The sequence below is a fragment of the Macaca nemestrina genome, chromosome 6 (genome assembly GCF_043159975.1).
Source record: "Macaca nemestrina isolate mMacNem1 chromosome 6, mMacNem.hap1, whole genome shotgun sequence".
NCBI classification, from domain to species: domain Eukaryota; kingdom Metazoa; phylum Chordata; class Mammalia; order Primates; family Cercopithecidae; genus Macaca; species Macaca nemestrina.
The window spans coordinates 140,126,309-140,149,002 of record NC_092130.1 but is presented as its reverse complement, the minus strand read 5'-3'; the positions used below and the strand labels follow the sequence as shown (position 1 = coordinate 140,149,002).

The 22,694-nt window shown below is 39.2% G+C and overlaps 1 protein-coding gene and 1 pseudogene across 1 annotated transcript in view; one reads left to right on the top strand and one right to left on the bottom strand.

Annotated features, from left to right (window-relative positions):
* Nucleotides 1–21,995, top strand: part of LOC105487443 (complement C7) — an 80,406-nt gene extending 58,411 nt beyond the window's left edge. Inside the window, exons 15-18 of the mRNA XM_011750891.2 lie at nt 11,477–11,668; nt 15,834–15,924; nt 18,808–18,992; nt 20,463–21,995. Coding sequence (XP_011749193.2) covers nt 11,477–11,668; nt 15,834–15,924; nt 18,808–18,992; nt 20,463–20,644 — 650 coding nt within the window. The 3' untranslated portion in view covers nt 20,645–21,995. The remainder of the gene's footprint in view (nt 1–11,476; nt 11,669–15,833; nt 15,925–18,807; nt 18,993–20,462) is intronic.
* LOC105487442 (large ribosomal subunit protein uL18-like) lies at nt 583–1,464 on the bottom strand (annotated as a pseudogene).
* Nucleotides 21,996–22,694: the final 699 nt, after the last annotated feature.

The following is a 22,694-nucleotide window of genomic DNA, read 5'->3' as shown; positions in this document are numbered from 1 at the left end:
AGGTAAGACGTTCTAAGCTAGCAGTTGTTTTTTATTTTAATTAATTAATTAATTATTATTTTTTTGAGACGGAGTTTCATTCTTGTCTCCCAGGCTGGATTGCAATGGTGCGATCTTGGCTCACTGCAACCTCTGCCTCCCAGGTTCAAGTGATTCTCCTGCCTCAGCCTCCTGAGTAGCTGGGATTACAGACACCCACCACCACGCCCAGCTAATGTTTGTATTTTTAGTAGAGACACAGGGTTTCTTCATGTTGGCCAGGCTGGTCTCAAACTTCTGACCTCAGGTGATCCCCACCCCTCGGCCTCCCAAAAGGCTGGGATCCCAGGCATGAGCCACCATGCCTGGCTGCTAGCAGTTATTTTTTTAAAGTCATTTGAAGATATTATTAATATTACATTGCCCTCTGACAATTGTTTTCTAGGGAAAAGTCAACTTTTAGTCTTGCAATTTTTTCTTTGGAAATGATGCCTTTTCTCTCTGACCACTTTCAAGAAGATTATTAGTAATTATTATCATTTTTTGCTTTTTCAATAAGTTTATTGTCCTTATCTGAAAAATCCTCATGAAAAATTGTTTGGTTTAGCTCTCAGCAGCCTGCTCCTGAGCTCTGAGGAAGTTTGCCTTATTCTGAGCTAACCTATCTTTCTTCTGGGCAAGTGACATTTTGGGAAGGTTCCACTTCTTTTTAACTTCTTTCTTGGTCTTCTTTTCATAGACTGGAATGTCTCGTATAGCACCATGAACCTTCTTATACATCTCCTCCATCATGTCTGGAGTTACGCCATTCTTTATGTATTGAGAGAACTTTTTCTTGTAAGCATCTTCATCTTCTTTCCTTAAGTAGTGCATGCAGTCTGCAACATTCTGGCCCATGATGTGATTCCGGTGTAGTTCTGCATTTAATTTCTTGCTTTCAGAATCATAACCAGGGACTTGTTTGGTACTGTGAGGGATAGATAAGCCTCCATCCACAGCTCCCTTTAGGGTGCTAAAAACCTTATTGCCACTGGTAGTTCTGGCCAGACCTGCATCCAGATAGCAGGTAAAGGCACCCGGCTGACCATCGATACTTTTCACATTGTATTCATCTCCAGTCAACTCCACTTGGCCTTCATAGATCCTGTCCATGCCAAACCTATGGAGAAGCCTGCGGGCCAGCAGCAGACCAGTACAATATGTTTTAGCATCATTTGTCAGGCCAATCTTCGCACCATATTTTGGCAGTTTATGTGCATACACTGCACAGACTATCATGATACAGGACTAAGCATTCTGACAAATGATACCTCTGTTTGTTACACAAAATATCATCCTGTATTTGGGTGTGCTGTATTTATTTTTATCCGGTATCACCAAGCATTTCCAAACATAGTAATCAGTTTTACCCTCTTGTCATCTTCTAAATTTCACTTAGTATCTTTTAAAGTAGGCCTTATTATTAACAACTTTAACAAACCCCATCCTGTGGAACAGAGACCTGCATTTGTGGTTTGACAGAGACCTGCAGGCCCAGTAGTGCTAGGGTAGGAAAGGGGTATTATTAATTATTTTTTGCTTTTGGTTTTCACCAGCAACTTTACTCTGGTGTTCCTAGGTATAATTTTCTTTACATTTTTCCTGGCTGATATTCAAAGCACTTATTGAACCTGTGCTTTAAGTCCTTTGTCAGTTTTAGACGATTACTTAACCATTACATCCTAAAACATTGCTTCTGTCCCATTCTTGCTCACTTGTCCTTATAAGACACAAATTATACATTTTTTGGACCTATATATATATATATATATATATTATATTTTAAGTTCTAGGGTACATGTGCACAACGTGCAGGTTTATTACATATGTATACATGTGCCATTTTGGTGTGCTGCACCCACCAACTCATCATTTACATTAGGTATATCTCCTAATGCTATCCCTCCTTGCCCTCCTCCCCACAATACGACCGGTGTGTGATGTTCCCCTTCCTGTGTCCAAGTGATCTCATTGATCAATTCCCACCTATGAGTGAGAACATGTGGTATTTGGTTTTCTCTTCTTGTGATAGTTTGCTGAGATTGATGGTTTCCAGCTGCATCCATGTCCCTACAAAGGACACAAACTCATCCTTTTTTATGGCTGCATAGTATTCCATGGTGTATATGTGCCACATTTTCTTAATCCAGTCTGTCACTGATGGACATTTGGGTTGATTCCAAGTCTTTGCTATTGGGAATAGTGCTGCAATAAACATACGTGTGCATGTGTCTTTATAGGAGCATGACTTATAATCCTTTGGGTATATCCCCAGTAATGAGACGGCTGGGTCAATTGGTATTTCTAGTTCTAGATCCTTGTGGAATTGCCACACTGTTTTCCACAATGGTTGAAGTAGTATACAGTTCCGCCAACAGTGTAAAAGTGTTCCTATTTCTCCACATCCTCTCCAGCACCTGTTGTTTCCTGATTTTTTAATGATTGCCATTCTAACTGGTGTGAGATGGTATCTCATTGTGGTTTTGATTTGCATTTCTCTGATGGCCAGTGATGATGAGCATTTTTTCATGTGTCTGTTGGCTGTGTGAATGTCTTCTTTTGAGAAGTGTCTGTTCATATCCTTTGCCCACTTTTTGATGGGGTTGTTTGTTTTTTTCTTATAAATTTGATTGAGTTCTTTATAGGTTCTGGATATTAGCCCTTTGTCAGATGAGTAGATTGCAAAAATTTTCTCCCATTCTGTAGGTTGCCTGTTCACTCTGATGGTAGTTTCTTTTGCTGTGCAGAAGCTCTTTAGTTGAATTAGATCCCATTTGTCAATTTTGGCTTTTGTTCCCATTGCTTTTGGTGTTTTAGACATGAAGTCCTTGCCCATGCCTATGTCCTGAATGGTATTCTCTAGGTTTTCTTCTAGGGTTTTTATGGTATTGGGTCTAACATTTAAGTCTCTAATCCACCTTGAATTAATTTTTTTATAAGGAGTAAGGAAAGGATCCAGTTTCAGCTTTCTACTTATGGCTAGCCAATTTTCCCAGCACCATTTATTAAATAGGGAATTCTTTCCCCATTTCTTGTTTTTGTCAGGTTTGTCAAACATCAGATGGCTGTAGATGTGTGGTATTATTTCTGAGGGCTCTGTTCTGTTCCATTGGTCTAAATGTCTGTTTTGGTATCAGTACCATGCTGTTTTGGTTACTGTAGCCTTGTAGTATAGTTTGAAGTCAGGTAGCATGATGCCTCCAGCTTTGTTCTTTTAGCTTAAGAGTTTCTTGGCAATGCAGGGTGTTTTTGGTTCCATATGAACTTTAAAGCAGTTTTTTCCAATTCTGTGAAGTCATTGGTAGCTTAATGGGGATGACATTGAATCTTTAAATAACCTTGGCAGTATGGCCATTTTCACGATATTGATTCTTCCTATCCAGGAGCATGGTATGTTCTTCCATTTGTTTGTGTCCTCTTTTATTTCACTGAGCAGTGGTTTGTAGTTCTCCTTGAAGAGGTCCTTTACATCCCTTGTCAGTTGGATTCCTAGATGTTTTATTCTCTTTGAAGCTATTGTGAGTGGGAGTTCATTCAGGATTTGGCTCTCTGTTTGTCTGTTACTGGTGTATAAAAATGCTTGTGACTTTTGCACATTGATTTTGTATCCTGAGACTTTGCTGAAGTTGCTTATCGGCTTAAGGAGATTCTGGGCTGAGACAATGAGGTTTTCTAAATATACAATCATGTCATCTGCAAACAGGGACAATTTGACTTCTTCTCTTCCTAACTGAATACCTTTTATTTCTTTCTCTTGCCTGATTGCCCTAGCCAGAACTTCCAACACTATGTTGAATAAGAGTAGTGAGAGAGGACATCCCTGTCTTTTGCCAGTTTTCAAAGGGAATGCTTCCAGTTTTTGCCCATTCAGTATGATATTGGCTGTGGGTTTGTCATAAATATCTATTATTTTGAGACACGTTCCATCTATACCAAATTTATTGAGAGTTTTTAGCATGAAGGGCTGTTGAATTTTGTCAAAGGCCTTTTCTGCATCTGTTGAGATCATCATGTGGTTTTTGTCTTTGGTTCTGTTTGTATGCTGGATTACGTTTATTGATTTGTGTATGTTGAACCAGCCTTGCATCCTAGGGATGAAGCCCAGTTGGTCATGGTGGATAAGCTTTTTGATGTGCTGCTGGATTCGGTTTGCCAGTATTTTATTGAAGATTCTTGCATCGATGTTCATGAGGGATATTGGTCTAAAATTCTCTTTTTTTGTTGTATCTCTGTCAGGCTTTGGTATCAGGATGATGTTGGCCTCATAAAATGAGTTAGGGAGGATTCCCTCTTTTTCTATTGTTTGGAATAGTTTCAGAAGGAATGGTACCAACTCCTCCTTGTACTTCTGGTAGAATTCGGCTGTGAATCCTTCTGGTACTGAACTTTTATTGGTTGGTAGGCTATTAATTATTGCCTCAATTTCACAGCCTGCTATTGGTCTATTCAGATTCAACTCCTTCCTGGTTTAGTCTTGGGAGAGTGTAAGTGTCCAGGAAATTACCCATTTCTTCTAGGTTTTCTAGTTTATTTGCATAGAGGTGTTTATAGTATTCTCTGGTGGTAGTTTGTATTTCTGTGGGGTTGGTGGTGATATCCCCTTTATCATTTTTCATTGTGTCGATTTGATTCTTTTCTCTTTTCTTCTTTATTAGTCTTGCTAGCAGTCTATCAATTTTGTTGATCTTTTCAGAAAACCAGCTCCTGGATTCATTGATTTTTTGGAGGATTTTTTGTGTCTCTATCTCCTTCAGTTCTGCTCTGATCTTAGTTATTTCTTGCCTTCTGCTACCTTTTGAATGTGTTTGCTCTTGCTTATCTAGTTTTTAAAATTGTGATGTTAGGGTATCAATTTTAGATCTTTCCTGCTTTCTCTTGTGGGCATTTAGTGCTATAAATTTCCCTCTACACACTGCTTTAAATATGTCCCAGAGATTCTGGTATGTTGTATCTTTGTTCTCATTGGTTTCAAAGAACATCTTTATTTCTGCTTTCATTTCGTTATGTACCCAGTAGTCATTCAGGAGCAGGTTGTTCAGTTTCCATGTAGTTGAGCAGTTTTGCCTGAGTTTCTTAGTACTGAATTCTAGTTTGATTGCACCGGGGTCTGAGAGACAGTTTGTTATAATTTCTGTTCTTGTACATTTGCTGAGGAGTGCTTTACTTCCAACTATGTGGTCAATTTTGGAATAAGTGCGATGTGGTGCTGAGAAGAATGTATATTCTGTTGATTTGGGGTGGAGAGTTCTGTAGATGTCTATTAGGTCTGCTTGGTGCACAGTTGGGTTCAATTCCTGGATATCCTTGTTAACTTTCTGTCTCGTTGATCTGTCTAATGTTGACAGTGGGGTATTAAAGTCTCCCATTGTTATTGTGTGGGAATCTAAGTCTCTTTGTAAGTCTCTAAGGACTTGCTTTATGAATCTGGTTGCTCCTGTATTGGGCGCATATATATTTAGGATGAATTCCTGATGAATTGATCCCTTTACCATTATGTAATGGCCTTCTTTGTCTCTTTTGATCTTTGATGGTTTAAAGTCTGTTTTGTCAGAGACTAGGATTGCAACCCCTGCTTTTTTGTTTTCCATTTTCTTGATAGATCTTCCTCCATCCCTTCATTTTGAGCCTATGTGTGTCTCTGCACGTGAGATGGGTCTCCTAAATACAGCAAACTGATAGGTCTTGACTCTTTATCCATTTTGCCAGTCTGTGTCTTTTAATTGGACTATTTAGTCCATTTACATTTAAGGTTAATATTGTTATGTGTGAACCTGATTCTGTCATTATGATATTAGCTGGTTATTTTGCTCACTAGTTGATGCAGTTTCTTCCTAGCATCGATGGACTTTACATTTTGACATGTTTTTGCAATGGCTGGTACCTGTTATTCCTTTCCATGTTTAGTGCTTCCTTCAAGATCTCTTGTAGGGCAGGCCTGGTGGTGACAAAATCTCTCAGCATTTGCTTGTCTGTAAAGGATTTTATTTCTCCTACACTTATAAAACTTAGTTTGGCTGGATATGAAATTCTGGGTTTAAAATTCTTTTCTTTAAGAATGTTGAATATTGGCCCCCACTCTCTTCTGGCTTGGAGAGTTTCTTCCGAGAGATCTGCTGTTAGTCTGATGGACTTGCTCTTCTTGAGGACTATCTTTGTGGCGTTTTCTGTATTTCCTGAAATTGAATGTTGGCCTGCCTTACTAGGTTGGGGAAGTTCTCCTGGATGATATCCTGCCGAGTGTTTTCCAACTTGGTTCCATTTTCCCCATCACTTTCAGACACACCAATCAGACATAGATTTGGTCTTTTCACATAATCCCATATTTCTTGGAGGCTTTGTTCATTTCTTTTTACTCTTTATTCTCTACACTTCTCTTCTTGCTTCATTTCATTCATTTGATCTTCAATCGCTGATACTCTTTCTTCCAGTTGATTGAGTCAGTTACTGAAGCTTGTGCATTTGTCACGTAGTTCTCATGTTATGGTTTTCATCTCTATCAGTTCTTTTAAGGTCTTCTCTGCATTGACTATTCTAGTTATCCATTCATCCGTTCTTTTTTCAAGGTTTTTAGTTTCTTTGCGCTGGTTACATAGTTCCTCCTTTAGCTCTGAGAAGTTTGATCGACTGAAGCCTTCTTCTCTCAATTCGTTAAAGTCATTCTCCATCCAGCTTTGTTCCGTTGCTGAGGATGAGCTGCATTCCTTTGGAGGGGGAGATGTGCTCTGATTTTTTGAATTTCCAGCTTTTCTGCACTGCTTTTTCCCCATCTTTGTGGTTTTATCTGCCTTTCGTCTTTGATGATGGTGACATACTGATGGGGTTTTGGTGTGGGTGTCCTTTCTGTTTGTTAGTTTTCCTTCTAACAGTCAGGACCCTCAGCTGTAGGTCTGTTGGAGTTTGCTTGAGGTCCACTCCAGACCCTGTTTGCCTGGGTATCAGCAGCGGAGGCTGCAGAAGATAGAATATTGCTGAACAGCGAGTGTTGCTGTCTGATTCTTGCTCTGGAAGCTTCATCTCAGGAGTGTACCCTGACATGTGAGGTGTGAAGTGTCAGTCTGCAACTCAGTTGAAAATGCAGAAATCACCCATCTTCTGTGTCACTCACACTGGGAGGTGGAGGCTGGAGCTGTTCCTATTTGGCCATCTTGGGCATGCCGACCATTATATTTTTTAATGTCCTTTTTTGTTTATTTGTTTTCCATCTTTTCCCCCTCTGTTTCATTCTAAATATTTTCTTTTTCTTTTTATTATTTTTTATTTGTTACAGTTTATTGTGCAGGCTGTAGTGCAGTGGTGTGATCTCGGCTCATGGCAACCTCCGTTCCTAGGTTCAAGCGATTCTCCTGGCTCAGCCTCCTGCATAGCTAGGACTACAGGTTGCAGCACTGCATCTGGCTAATTTTTGTATTTTTAGTAAAGATGGGGTTTTGCCATCTTGGCCAGGCTGGTCTTGAACTCCTGACCAAAAGTGATCTGCCTGCTTTGGCCTCCCAAAGTGCTGGGACTACAGGCATGAGCCACCACACCTGGCCTCATTCTAAATATTTTTAATTGACCTATCTTCCAATTTATTAATTATCTGTATATTTCTCTATAATCTCCTTTTAAGAACTCTATTATAGAGTTTGAAACTTTATCAATTTTATTTTTCAACTTATAAAACAATTTTATATATATGTATATTTTCAAGACAAGTTTTACCCCTGTCACTCATCCTGAAGTGCAGTGGTGCCATCTTGGCTCACTGTAATCTTTGCTTCCTGGGCCCAAGCAATTCTCCTGTCTCAGCCTTCTGAGTAGCTGGGATTATAGATGCTTGCCACAGTGCCCAGCTAATTTTTGTGCTTTTTAGTAGAGACAGGGTTTCACCATGTTGCCCTGGCTGTTCTCAAACTCCTGAGCTCAAGTGATCTGCCTGCCTCAGTCTCCCAAAGTGCTGGGTTTATAGGTGTGAGCCATCGTGCCTGGCTATTTTTCAACTTTAGAGGTTTCATTTGTCTACTTTGTTATTGCATAGTGAATTTTTAAATTCATAACTTCATTTTTAGAGCAGTTTTAGCTTACAAAAAATTGAGTAGAAAGTACAGAGAGCTCCCATCTACTTCCTTACTTCCCAGTCAGTTTCCCTATTAGGTATTAATATCTTCCATTAATGTGGTTTATTTATTATAATGAATGAGCATATATCTTACATTATTATATTTAAAAATATTAAAATTTTTTCTTAAAATATTTTTAAGCGATATTTTGATATGTGCAAATCAGAGTAAATAACACATTAATTACTTCAAACATTTATGTTTATTGTTTTATATTTTCTAATTCTCTGTTGTAATTTTCCATCTTGTCATTTAAAAAAATATATTAATTTCAGTTGTTTCAGGGCCTGTATCTGTTAATTTCATTATTTAGATAAGTCTGTTACTCTAAGTCTGTTTCTATTTTTTTTTTTTTTGTTAGAAGTTGGCCAATTATTGTCTTTTTGAATGTTAAATTAGTTTTAGTTGAATGTCATACTTTACATGTGAAAATTTAAAAATTGGATGATGCTATCTTCCTCTAGAGAAGACTAACTTTTGTTCATGGCAACCAGCGAGGATGGCTTATGTCTGGGTTATCTCTATTCCAAGGATGTGGCCATTAAGGGATTCCAACTTAAGGTATGGGCTTTCTACCTGGCCCCTTCTTTTTGACAGGACTGTACTCTAAGTTTTAAAACCCTTGTCCTGTCAGACTGTTAAAAACTTTTTATCCTTTTAGCCTCTGAGCTAAAGTTTTCTCCTCAGTCTAGCAGCTTTTCAGCATATTTTCTTTTCTTTTTTTTTTTTAATTTACAAATACCTCAAGGAAAAATGTGTTACCAAATGTAAATGTAATCACCACATTAGATTTCCCTTCTCTCTGAAATCTTGGACTTTCAAACTTACGCTGCCTTGTTAGTGCTCCAATTCTTTCAGAAATATTTTTCTTTTTCATTTTGTACAGTCTTTCTATTGTTCGTCTTGGTAGGAGATTTATTGTTAAAACAGCAAACGCATTGGAAACAAGCAAATTCAATACTAGATTATGAAGTTTTGGAGGGCATAAGATGTGACTTGTACCTTGCTGTGTCCCAAGCAGTACACAACATTTTGGCAAAATATAGGCACTTAAAAAATGCTGTGGATTTTTGTATATATTCATGGGGTACTAGCTCAATTTTGCTACACTGATGTATCTCATTGTGGTGAAGTCAAAGCCTTCAGTGCATCCATCAAATGCTGTTTTTGAATGAATAAATGAATGAATGGGTTTTCTGATGACAATGCTGTAAAGATACAGCAATACTTTGTAGAATATTGTCCAAAGTCCATTAGAGATATTAGCAAGATTTTTTTTTTTAATCGTGAATTCTGACTTGCTGTTTATACTATGTGTCTTTTTTCTTTTTCTCTGTTCTTTTTTGAAGTAAGCAATTTGAGCTAATGAATGTAATTGAGTGAGAAAGAATATGGATGAAGAATTAGGGAACACTGAACACTTTTATGTCTGCAAGGTTAAATGGTGCTTTAGCTGTGTGTGGTGGCATGTGCCTGTGATCCCAGCTACTCAGGAGGTTGAGTCAGGAGGACTGCTTGAGCCTGGGAGTTTTTAATTAAAAAAAAATTTTACTTTAAGTTCTGGGATACATGTGCTGAATGTGCAGGTTTATTACATAGGTATACATGTGCTGTGGTAGTTTGCTGCACCTATCAACTCATCATCCAGGTTTTAAGCCCCGCATGCATTAGGTATTTTTCCTAATGCTTTCCCTCCCCTTTCCCCCTATCCCTTGACAGGCCTCAGTGTGTGATGTTCCCCTCCCTGTGTCCATGTGCTCTCATTGTTCAACTCCCACTTATGAGTGAGAACATGCATTTTCTGTTCCTCTGTTAGTTTGCTGAGAATGATGGTTTCCAGCTTCATCCATGTCTCTGCAAAGGACGTTAACTCATTATAGTATTCCATGGTGAATATGTGCCACATTTTCTTTATCCAGTCTATCATAGATGGGCATTTGGGTTGGTTCCAAGTCTTTGCTATTATAAATAGTGCTGCAATAAACATACATGTGCATGTGTCTTTACAGTGGAATGATTTATAATCCTTTGGGTATATACCCAGTAATGGAATTGCTGGGTCAAATGGTATTTCTGGTTCTAGATCCTTGAGGAATCGCCATACTGTCTTCCACAATGGTTGAAGTAGTTTAAACTCCCACCAACAGTGTAAAAGCATTCCTATTTCTCCATATCCTCGCCAGCATCTGTTGTTTCCAGACTTTTTAATGATCACCATTCTAACTGGTGTGAGATGGTGTCTCATTGTGGTTTTGATTTGCATTTCTCTGGTGATCAGTGATGATGAGCATTTTTTCATATGTTTGTTGGTCACATAAATGTCTTCTTTTGAGAAATGTCTGTTCATATCCTTTGCCCACTTTTTGATGGGGTTGCTTGTTTTTTTCTTGTAAATTTGTTTAAGTTCCCCATAGAGTCTGGATATTAGCCCTTTGTCAGATGGATAGATTGCAAACATTTTCTCCCATTCTGTAGGTTGCCTGTTTACTCTGATGATAGTTTCTTTTGCTGAGCAGAAGCTCTTTAGTTTAATTAGATCCCATTTGTCAATTTTAGCTTTTGTTGCAATTGCTTTTGGTGTTTTAGTCATGAAGTCTTTGCCCATGCCTATGTCTTGAACAGTATTGCATAGGTTTTCTTCTAGGGTTTTTATGGTTTTAGGTTTTATATTTAAGTCTTTAATCCATTTTGAGTTAATTTTTGTATAAGGTAAAAGGAAGGGGTTCAGTTTCTGTTTTCTGCATATGGCTAGCCAATTTTCCCAGCACCATTTATTAAGTAGGGAATCCTTTCCCCATTGCTTGTTTGAGCCCAGGAGTTTGAGACTGTAGTATACACTGATTAAACCTATGAATAGTCACTGCTCTCCAGCCTGGGCAACATAGAGAGACCCTGTCCCTAAAAAATAAATAAATAAATAAAAGTGGTGTTTTAATAATTTCAGATGGCAAAATATCTAACTGGATGAAAGTTAATGAAACTGAAATGAATACAGCCCAGGAAAATTCTGATGGAACATCACTAGAGTACAGAAATAAGTGACAGTTGTGAAAAGTTTGGTTTCAACAGTAGGCTGGGCATGAGGACTCTACTGGGGCTGTTCATTTTAAGTTGTTACATCGTTTTGAGGGGAGGGATGGGAGAGGGGGAGCTGTTTTGGTTTTAGTTATTCATTGGTCAATTACATGCCAGGCTCTGTGTGATATGTCTTTCAGTCCACCCTAACAGTGAACTCACGTCTTCTTCCTTGTCCTCTAATATGAAAAAGCAGAACAAGCGTATCAGCATCACATAAGCCTTTTTAAAAAGATGGTTTAGGAGAGCAATGACCCTTATATTTTGCTCTCTTTTATCTTTAGAAATTGCCTGTGTTCTACCTGTACTGATGGATGGCATACAGAGTCACCCCCAAAAACCTTTCTACACAGTTGGTGAGAAGGTGACTGTTTCCTGTTCAGGTGGCATGTCCTTAGAAGGTCCTTCAACATTTCTCTGTGGCTCCAGCCTTAAGTGGAGTCCTGAGATGAAGAATACCCGCTGTGTACAAAAAGGTGAGCGGCTTCTGTGTCTATCCAAGGACACTTGTACCCAGGCAAGTGAGAGTCCTTGTGGCGACCTTCATGGTACTGTATCTCCATAGCTGTGAGTCATTCTCTCCATTCTTGCTCCCTAAAATGGAGGTCAGCTTGTAGACTGAGTAACAGATTTTCTTCACATGGCACAGAAAGACTCATGAATGTAAAGAAAGGCAAGGATAGCCTGGTGATTCTGAAACTTTTAACTTAAACCCTCCTTGTGAAAGATTAGCTTTATATCTGTTATGGTGCGAAGACAATAAAAGATTTTTAAATCCTGTTTTTTGTTGTTGTTTCCTCTTGATTTTTTTCCTCTGCATTTTTCTTAAGTACAGAGTTGAGTTCATAATTTATTTAAAGTTCTGTATGTTTCATTTTTGGGCTTTCAAAGAGTTTATCAGTATTTCTGAAATTGAAAATTTAGAAAGCATTTTTATTTAACACTTTAAAGCAGACATTATTGAAGGAAAAGTGTTGTGATTCATGAAATTGTTCTTAATGTGGAAACCCAAACATCCAGTATTTTAACACCAAGAAAATTTAAAAAAATGGTCTTTTAAGAACCTAAGGTAGAAAGGGTTTAGAAAGCCAAATTATTTCTTTTTAGAGGTAATTTTAGATGAGATGGATTTGTTTGAAAATAACCCATTTATTCTCTGTTTACATTTTTTAAATAAATGGAAAATATTATATTTGTAACAAAAATGAGAATGAAGAAAAACTCACTTGCATACTATTTTATTGATGTTATCTCTCTAGTATGTGATTTTTAATTAAGCTCTGAAATTTATTTTTAATAGTGAGGATGAAGGACTAGATTTCATACGTGATGGTGTGAGATGAATTAGATGTTTCTAACTAAGTTCTCCATGCAGCAGGGTATGGAACACTCAGATACTGATGGTAGATATGGGTTGTGATGTTAAGTGGATGAGAGGCAGAACAATGGGCAAGGCGCAAGTCCTTGGAGTGCCCTTCCTGCCTGTCCTGATGTGCTCTTAAGTTGTCAAAGCCCCATCACAGGGGACAGTTGTTTTGTGTTCTGTAAACACTGAAGTATAAATATGAGTTTACTTGGGATATTTAAAGTAATGAACCAGTACTTATAATTCTAAAATGAAAGAGAACAATATACAGTTGATGAGGTTGCACTTTTGTTCCGAATGAGATTGTAGACTAGTCTGTCTAAAATGCTACTTCAGCTATTTTATGGTACAGCTTGGTGTGAAGTTTCTTTTACCCAGTAGAAAATTCTATTAAAGTGGGTTTTAATTAAGGGTGTTTTTCAGATCTGTGTGTTTTTCTGAAGATGTGAATAATAGTAACTACTTCCAAGCCTATAACAAACAAAAAAATCCAAGACTTACCAGCCTCCAAAGTTGATGTTTTAAAATGTTGGCTGTTCTAGTATTTAGTCTTTTTTTATTGTAATGAAACATACATAACATTTACCATTTTATCCATTTTTAAATGTATAGTTCAGTGGTATTATGTAATTCCCATTGTTGTGCAACCATCACCACATTTTTTTTCATCTTCCAAAACTGAAGCTCTATATCTATTAAACATTAATTCCTCACTTTCTCCTACTGTCCTTGTAGTTAGTCTTGATGGGAAGAAATTTGCTTTGAAAATAGCAAAAGCACATATTTTGGTGGACCTTAAGAGTGTGTTTATTTGGTTAACCAAGTTGTAAAGTAACAAAGCTATGTTCTTCTTAAATGCAAAAATTCTTTGGGCTAGGTAATTCTATCATTTTTTTTCACAAAGACATTAAAGACATTATACATATATACACACTTTTTTTTTTTTTTTTTGAGATGGAGTCTCGCTCTGTCACCCAGGCTGGAGTGCAGTGGTGCAATCTCAACTCACTGCAAGCCCCGCCTCCTGAGTTCACACCATTCTCCTGCCTCAGTCTCCTGAGTAGCCGGGACTACAGGTGCCCACCACTATGCCCAGCTAATTTTTTTGTATTTTTAGTAGAGACGGGGTTTTACCGTGTTAGCCAGGATGGTCTCGATCTCCTGACCTCGTGATCCACCTGCCTCAGCCTCCCAAAGTGCTAGGACTACAGGCAGGAGCCACTGTGCCCGGCTCGACATTATAATAATTTAAGCAAACTTTTAAAATCTAAAATTTCAGGATTTGTCCTAAATTTTTAACCACAGTGCATTTACATGGCTTGATCATTGATCTTAAGTTTTGGTACATCTAGATTAAGGCTTCTCAACCTCAACGCTATTGGAATTTTAGTCTGATAATTCTTTGCTATGGGAGCCTCTTCTGTGCGTTGCAGGGTATTTAGCAGCATCCCTGGTCTCTACTTACCAGTAGCATCCTCCTATGCCAATAACATTCTGCAGTTGTAAAAACCAAGGATGTCTCTAGTGATTTCCAGATGTCCCCTGGGGCACAAAACTGCCTCTGGTTAAGAAGCACTGATGTAGATAATACCATTTTTAAAAAACTTCATTTTGGAATAATTTTAGATTTCAGCAAAGTCACAGATATAATGTCTACACACCCTTCACCCATCTTCCTTAATATTAACATCTTATATAACACAACTTGGTTAAAACTAAAGAATTAATATTAGTACAATGCTATTGACTAAACTACACACTTTATTCAAATATCTCCTTTTTTACCGCTAATGTCTCTTTGATGTTCTAGGGTCCAGTTCAGGATACTATGTTGCATTTAGGATAACACCATTTTAAAGAGAAGTGTTTTTTGTTTGTTTGTTTTTTGTTTTTTGCTTTTATTTTGAGACAAGTTCTTGCTTTGTTGCTCAGGCTGGCTGGAGTGCAATGGCGCAATCTCGGTTCACTGCAACCTCCACCTCCCGGGTTCAAGTGATTCTCCTGCCTAAGCCTCCTGAGTAGCTGGGATTACAGACACATGCCACCATGCCCGGCTAATTTTTGTATTTTTAGTAGAGACAGGGCTTCACCATTTGGCTTGGCTAGTCGCAAACTCCTCACCTCAAGTGATCCACCTGCCTTGGCCTCTCAAAGTACTGAGATTACAGGCATGAGCCACCTCGCCCAGCCAAGAGAAGTGTTTTAATAATGAGTCCTGTTATTGAGACTGCTAGCCATGGCAGGCATACTTCACATTGCCACCATTTTTACAGGTTTATGAATGTTCACAAGATTGTAATGTCATGTCCAAAGCTCTTGAATTTTCCAAAGTAAGGCAGTATTCCATAGTCTGTGTATACATAAAAACATGCTCTTCAGATAAACTACCTTTATAGATATAGTAAATGACTATCTAGTTTTATGATGCAAAAGTGTATGGCAATGAATTTCATTGTAATAAAGCTGTTAGGAGGTGAAAAAAATCAGGATGTTTTTAGATCTTTCCCTTTGCAATCAGGGATAGGTGAGGGGATGGCAGTCACATTATGCTCTTCTAAGCTGGACCAGGGTGTTTACCTGTCGAAATGGAAATGATGACTGAATTGTAATTTTCTACAAAACACAAAGTTATAGAAAGGATTTTATTAATGTAAGGACCTCCAGACATTTATTCACTGTTGAGGGAGACCACTTAGACATTCATATGTAAGAGGCTATTGCAGATCTTCTCGGCATTCCGGGGAGTTCTCCATGTATAAGTCAAGTGATGTTGCTGCTTTCTGCCTCATTATGGGCAAAGCAGGCGGAATGCAGTCTATACAACAAACAGTTTATAAGCACCAGCTTCTTGAAAGGGAGCCACTTTATTTTCCTTGGATGCAGACCAGTGTAGAATTAAATCCTGCCTGGGCCAATTTGTTAAATGTGTGAAGTAGTACCAACTTCCTAACTTTTTTTACTCTTAATTTTCTGATTTCTTAGGTGGGCATTTGTTAGGGAGGCATAAATATCCCCATGTATAAAAAGTGCATGACAATTATAAATGCTCACGAGATGGTAGCTATTACTACCAATGCAGTTATTTGTAATGTGGCTCTTGAAACTCTCTATAGCTTGCAAAATGTATTACAGCTTGATTATTATTACTATTGTTATGTGCAAATGCATTGCAGTTTGAGAATACTACAGACCCTGGTCCAGCAATTCAAATAACACCTTGTTTACTATGAAGAAGCTTTTCTCCTAATGACCACATCTCCCTTATCCTTTTTCAGACAATCCTTTAACACAGGCAGTGCCTGAATGTCAGCGCTGGGAGAAACTGCAGAATTCAAGATGTGTTTGTAAAATGCCCTATGAATGTGGGTAAGTGCCGCCTTATTTCACTTCCCTGTCTTATTTCATTCATGATAAGGGATAATTTGTTAGATGCTAGTCTCTGTTGGATGGAAGGTGTAGCTTACCAGGAGTTAAGGGTCTTTGTTTGCATTTTGATGTAGTCCCATCTGCTGCCTGTTATTTGCCTGGATCACTAGGGTTGACAGCCATGACATTAAGCGTGTTCTAATCTGGCTGGTGGAGAAGGCTGCAGGACTACTCGAGCACTGCTTGTTTCATATATAAAATGGAGCAAAATGACAAAACTGTCAGCTGAGGATTTAGAACTTTAGAGGATTAGAGGATTAGAACTGAAATTCCTTTGGGACATAAACTCTTAAAGCGATACTGATAGGGAAACAGCAGCTTCTTTTGTTGATTCTTGAACCATCTTCTCTAGATTTGCACTGTTAAGAATGCCACCATCTTGAAATCATTCCATTGTAGGAGGATATCTGAAGTAGTTAGTACATGTCTGTGTCATGGTCCTAGTAGAATAGAGATGGCACAATTAAATTAGGACAAGAAAAGTTTTATTAGTGGGAATATTTACGAAAATGTGAAGAGAGGAAAGGAAATTACAAGTCCCATGGCAGTATTCCTAGACTGCTAACAGCTTGACCGTATAGTCGTATCCGGGTCCAAGGAGTAAGGAGAGGGACACTCAGGAAAAACTGGAGACAGAGAGGGCTGTGTGGAGATGGCCCTGAGGAGGAGCTGACACTCTCATTTTAGGGACCTCAGAGATCCCACAGGCATGAGCCAGGGGAAATAAACACCTCAACTGCACTCTCTTTCCTGCCCCGAGTCTCCTGCTAGTCAACACTCACCACTGATCAAACCAACTGAAGCTAGATGCCGAGGAAGACCACAGTGTGGCCCACACACGTCAGCCTCCCAGGCAGGTGGAGAAGAGTGGAAAGTGGATCTGGGGAGGAAATAAGAAATATCCAGCCCCTAGACTTACTGGTCGTTTTTAAAATTAAGAACCGACACATGACCTGGTGCGGTGGCTCACGCCTGCACTCCCAGCACTTTGGGAGGCCAGGGTGGTCCAATTGCTTGCACTCAGGAGTTCAAGACCAGCCTGGGCAACATGGTGAAACCCCTTCTCTACAAAAAATACAAAAGTTAGCTGCGTGTGGTGGCACACTCCTGTAGTCCCAGCTACTCAGGAGACTGAGGTGGGAGGATCGCTTGAGGCCAAGAAGGTTGAGGCTTCAGTGAGCCATATTCATACCACTGTACTCCAGCCTGGGTGACAGAGCCAGACCCCATCTCAAAAAGAAAAAAAAAAAAAGAACTAAAACACTAATTACTTGGTTGTGAAGGATTTTAGTTATCAAAACCTATACCCAACTTCTTGAAGCTACAGTGGTTAATAGTTATCGTATATAGTAATTTCTGGTGTGAAGAAGAATATAACTAAATGGCATGATGGAAATAGTGGTCAGCCTAGATACATTCTGATTCTAATATTCTGACTTTACTGCGAATCTCTAACAATTATTGTTTATTTTGAGCCACTTTCATCCTCTTTCCAACTTCCCCATTTCATTTAGTTTATCTGCAACTCATTGTTAATAGTTATGGTATAAATTTCCATGTCATTTCATGGTCTCAGATACTGACGACAAAGTGGTATTGTAAGTTCTTTGCCCTTTCAGCTGTTGTAAGTAGTTCTATTTAAAGTTTAAATAAACAGATGAAAAGATAGACTCAAAACAACAGGATTTGTTTCTGTTTTATAAATAACTCTAAGTAAATTTAGCTTTTGGTAGAAGAGGAAAGTATTTGAACTAAATGAAGCGTGTGAATATAGACTCTTTCTGACTCTATCTGGTATACAAAAATGCTGTGTTGTCTAAGGTTTCAGTGACAGTAATGTCCTCCTTGTCTATCAGCATTCAGAAATGTGGAGTTTTCTGATAGTGACGTTTCTAAATGGCTATTTTTTCCCCACTATTTTAGCACCAATACTTATGAAAAAGGTAACACATTTTATGGAAATATTTCTTTCTTTTTTTTTTTTTTTTTTGAGACACAGTTTCATTCGGTCATCCAGGCTGGAGTGCAGTAGTGCAATCTCAGCTCACTGCAACCTCTGCCTCCTGGGTTCAAGTGATTCTCATGCTTCAGCCTCCCGAGTAGCTGGGATTACAGGTGTGGGCCACCCCATGCCCAGCTAATTTTTATATGCTTAGTAGAGATAGGGTTTCGCCATGTTGGCCACCCTGGTCTTCAACTCCTGACCTAAATGATCCGCCTGCATCGGCGTCCCAAAGCACTGGGATTACAGGAGCCCAACCTTATGGAAATATTTCTAAACTATTTTGTAAACATAGATACTTTTAAAAGTAACATTGAAAAATACAGTTTCATCTTCCCATGATGATTTAGGGCCATCCATTTTTGGATGATGCTGTTTTATGGACATGAACTCTTGGCTGCTGGGCTGAGATGAGCTCATTTCTCCTGCAATTAATGGTACCATTTGACTATGATCACATTGAATGCTTGGTCTCCACTGGCTTTCTGACTCCTTCTTTGTCAGCTGTTGTTAGCAGACCTTGCCTTCTCATCTAATTTGCTGTACCTGATCTGTTCTAGATGGAACTAGATCAACACTAGATATCTACACTTAGAAAAACTGTGAGCAAATAAACAGTAAATACAAATATGTTCATTTTAAAGACCTAAGTGAGTTGGACCTAGGAATGAAGGGGATTTGAGTTTCCATCCTTTTTTTTTTTTTTTTTGGCTGTGGGTGATAACATCTGGGGGCACCGAGCTCAGAGCATCACTTTTCATTTCTCCTCAGCTTTTAAGAACAAAAATCTTGTAAATAATGCCATTAAAAATTCTTTTCAGACCTTCCTTGGATGTATGTGCTCGAGATGAGAGAAGCAAAAGGATACTACCTGTGACTGTTTGCAAGATGCATGTTCTCCACTGTCAGAGTAGAAATTACACCCTTACTGGTAGGGACAGCTGCACTCTGCCTGCCTCAGCTGAGAAAGCTTGTGGTGCCTGCCCACTGTGGGGAAAATGTGATGGTAAGGGGCCTTTCATATTTGTAAGTATAAGAATGCTAAAGTCACAGTACTGAGGATTTAAAAAATGTGGTTTCTAGTTTAGCAGTGGGCCGAAGCAGATACTTGAGGATGTTAAAGACTCAGAGTGATTTGGCAGTGCACTGACCTCTCCTATACCCCTCACTGGAGAGGGACAGAGATCACAGACCTCAGAGGATAAGCGTCCATTCCTGAGGTGGGAATGTTCTCCCAAACAGGGGTGATTCCATGCCACCATCATGATTTTTACTCTGTCCTTGTATTATCCATATTGTGTACTCATTTTTTAAAAGTCTGGCATAAAAGTAACTTTAAAATGAAAACTTCATATCACGTCCTTAAAAGGAGGTATTGCTTGCCATAAGTACTAGGTAACTATAAAAGTTATATGTAATGGAACAAAATAAAGTTGTGGATTCTAGCCAGATACTGGTCCAATATTGACTGTGCTGTTTCTCTGTGAGTTTAGCAAGTGTTAAAGGGGTGTTAAAAACATACTAGGACCAAGCTGACACTTTCTTCCGGAAGTAATTAGACGGATTTGAAGAGAATAAAAGAAGTTACTTTCTCATGTTGTGATTCAATATTTGCTAATGCTATGTTTAAGTAGCACTTACAGTGATCTTGCCTTACCCCCAAGGGCACGGCAAACCTCCCATGGTTTGGGCAATACTATGAAAGGGGAACGGCTGGATCTCCAGAGCCAAGTTACTGCCTGGGCTTCCCTATCTATAAATTTGGGAGCTGGACTCTATGACTTGTAAGCTGTCTGTTGGCTCTTCACTCTCTGCCCTCTTGGCCTGTGCCTGCTGGCACCTGTCCCCTCACTCCCTCACGGTTTGCAGCACAGACTGATGACATATGTGACTCTAGCCGTGTCTGGGACACTTTTGGTTAGGCGGTCACCGCTGTCTGCTGGCTGACCTTGTTACTCATCTTTGAAAGACTCCTGGCTGGCGTATTCCAACCATGGACTTTCCATGCACAGACTCCTTGCCTCCCTAACTCATTTCTGGTTTGTTTTTCGGGATTTGTAGCCTTTTGCATGTCATACTCTCTCTCAAAGCAAGTTAAGTTCTCTTTTTTCCTCTCCTCTTTAAGTCTTGATTTGGTTCTTTGTTGAGGGCTTCTCATTTGACCTCCATTGCTGGCTCATATGGACAGCAGCATGTATGTATGAGATAGTTAAAGAGCTCTTGACTTGGATAAAACTACTCCATGTGGGTCTAACCAATAGAAAGCCTGGTACCAACTTCAAAACCTATTCCTTTGGAGTGGAGCAAAATGCCCCAATTTCCTGGTCCTACTGCTTTTCCAGGGGATAATTTATTATATCATTCCAGGCAGGAGCTTCGATAGCTCTGGTCACCACATTATTACTTTGGAGGTGATGTGCTTTGACTCCCCCAGCTCCATAATGTGCCATTAAGCCTCTTTCACTTACTTTTCCAGCTGAGAGCAGCAAATGTGTCTGCCGAGAAGCATCGGAGTGCGAGGAAGAAGGGTTTAGCATTTGTGTGGAAGTGAACGGCAAGGAGCAGACGATGTCTGAGTGTGAGGCGGGCGCTCTGAGATGCAGAGGGCAGAGCATCTCCGTCACCAGCATAAGACCTTGTGCTGCGGAAACCCAGTAGGCTCCTGGAAGCCCTGGTCGACTTGCTCAGAATCCAGCAGGCAGCTGGGGCTGAGTGAAAATATCTGCACAGCTGGGCACTGGACAGATTTCCTTCTTCTCCAGTATCTACTTTCCCCCTCAGCTCCCAGCCATCTGTAAAAACACAACCCTTTGTTCTCCCAAATCTGAATCAAATTACTCTTTTGCCTCCTTTTTAATGTCAGTCAGGATATCAGCCTTTGCACAGGCTGGCTGCGTGTTCTTGAAAAACATGTTACCTTCTGTGAGCCTTGGTTTTTTCAAATCTGTAAAATTAGAGGATTGCGCTAAAGAAACTTGAATGCTCCATTTAGGCCTATCATTTTATTAAGTATGATTGACACAGCCCATGGGCTAGAACACACTCTACAAAATGACTAGGAAAACAGAAAGAATATGATTTCCTGATTAGAGAGGTTGATTTTCCTCAATGAAACCAAATACAAGGAGGACCTTGAACAAAAATGACAGATACAAAGTATTTCTATCCTTAGTAGTAATCTCACACTTCATCCTACCGAGTCAGCCACCACAGATAGGAATTCCTTATTCTTTTTTTTCTTTTTTTTAAGACAGAGTCTCACTCTGTTGCTCAGGCTGGAGTGCAGTGGTATGATCTCATCTCACTGCAACCTCTGCCTCCTGGGTTCAAGCGATTCTTGTGCCTCAGTCTCCCAAGTAGCTGGGATTACACATGCCCGCCATCATGCCCAGCTAATATTTGCATTTTTAGTAGAGATATGGTTTCACCGTGCTGGCCACGCTGGTCTCCAACTCCTGACCTCAGGTGATCTGCCCGCCTTGGCCTCCCAAAGTGCTGGGATTACAGACGTGAACCACCACGCCTGGCTGGAATACTTACTCTTGTTGGGAGAACGAACCACTAAAATGTCAGAGCAGAATTCATTATGTGATAGGTGTCTTGTCTGAGAACAAATACAATTCAGTCTTCTCTTTGGGGCTTTAGTATGTGTCAAACATAGGACTGGAAGTTTGCCCTTCTTTTTTCTTTTGAAAGAACATCAGTTTCTTTTGAAAGAACAATCAGAGATTGTGCATTTGAGAATAGTTTTCCCTAATGTGGATACAGTCCCAGAGTTTTCAGCGAGTACACAGGTAGATTAGTTTGAAGCATTGACCTTCTATTTATTCCTTATTTCTCTTTATCAAAACAGCGTCTGTGGGAGGAGAAATGAGAGAGCTTAAATGAAATGTAAAATATGCTTTATTATACAAATACTGTCTCTGTATTGTTCTGACCCTGGTAAATATATTTCAAAACTTCAGATGACAAGGATTAGAAAACTCATTAAAGATACTATTCTTCAGAATTGTTTCATTTGTATTATGTTTCATTTTAGAGAAGATTTTCATGATGAATGGTTAATGTGTTCTCGCCTGAAGTTTTATGTCTGATCCAGATCTAGCTTTTTGTATCAAAGTGTGCCTTAAGGGGAGATGCAGACACAATATGTTGAAGTTACAAGGAGGCAGGTTTCAACTGGTTAAAAACAATGGCATTCAGACATTGCAACTGCATTTCTCAGAGGTTATTACAGAGTTAATTTCTACCCCGGATGGAAGGACGCATTTGAAAATGCAGACCCTGAGACAAAAGGCTGAACAAGTAATTCATTTGGAAGGAAATACCTCAGTATCCTTCCAATAATTTCTCCTCTTAGCTTAAGCTAGTATGGAGTTAGATTCCTACCGCTTCTGTATTACCATACCCCCTTCCTAAATAATACAGAGGATAGGGTCAGCATGTCAAATATCATCAGAGATTGAGGTCTGAAAAAAAAGGAAATGATTAAATGTAACTAAGAGGTTTAAGAAGGGAATTTCAGCAGAGTTATTGAAGGAGAAGTCAAGTATTAATGAATTGTTGGCAAAGGAGAGGAGCAGTGAATGTGGTCGTGAAGAGGTGTTGTCTTGAAATACTGTATTTTTTTCTCCTTTTCTTTGCTGAGCATTCTTGTGCTGACCTTTCCTCTAGTCCGACAGAGGCATTCACAATTGCCTACGGAGAA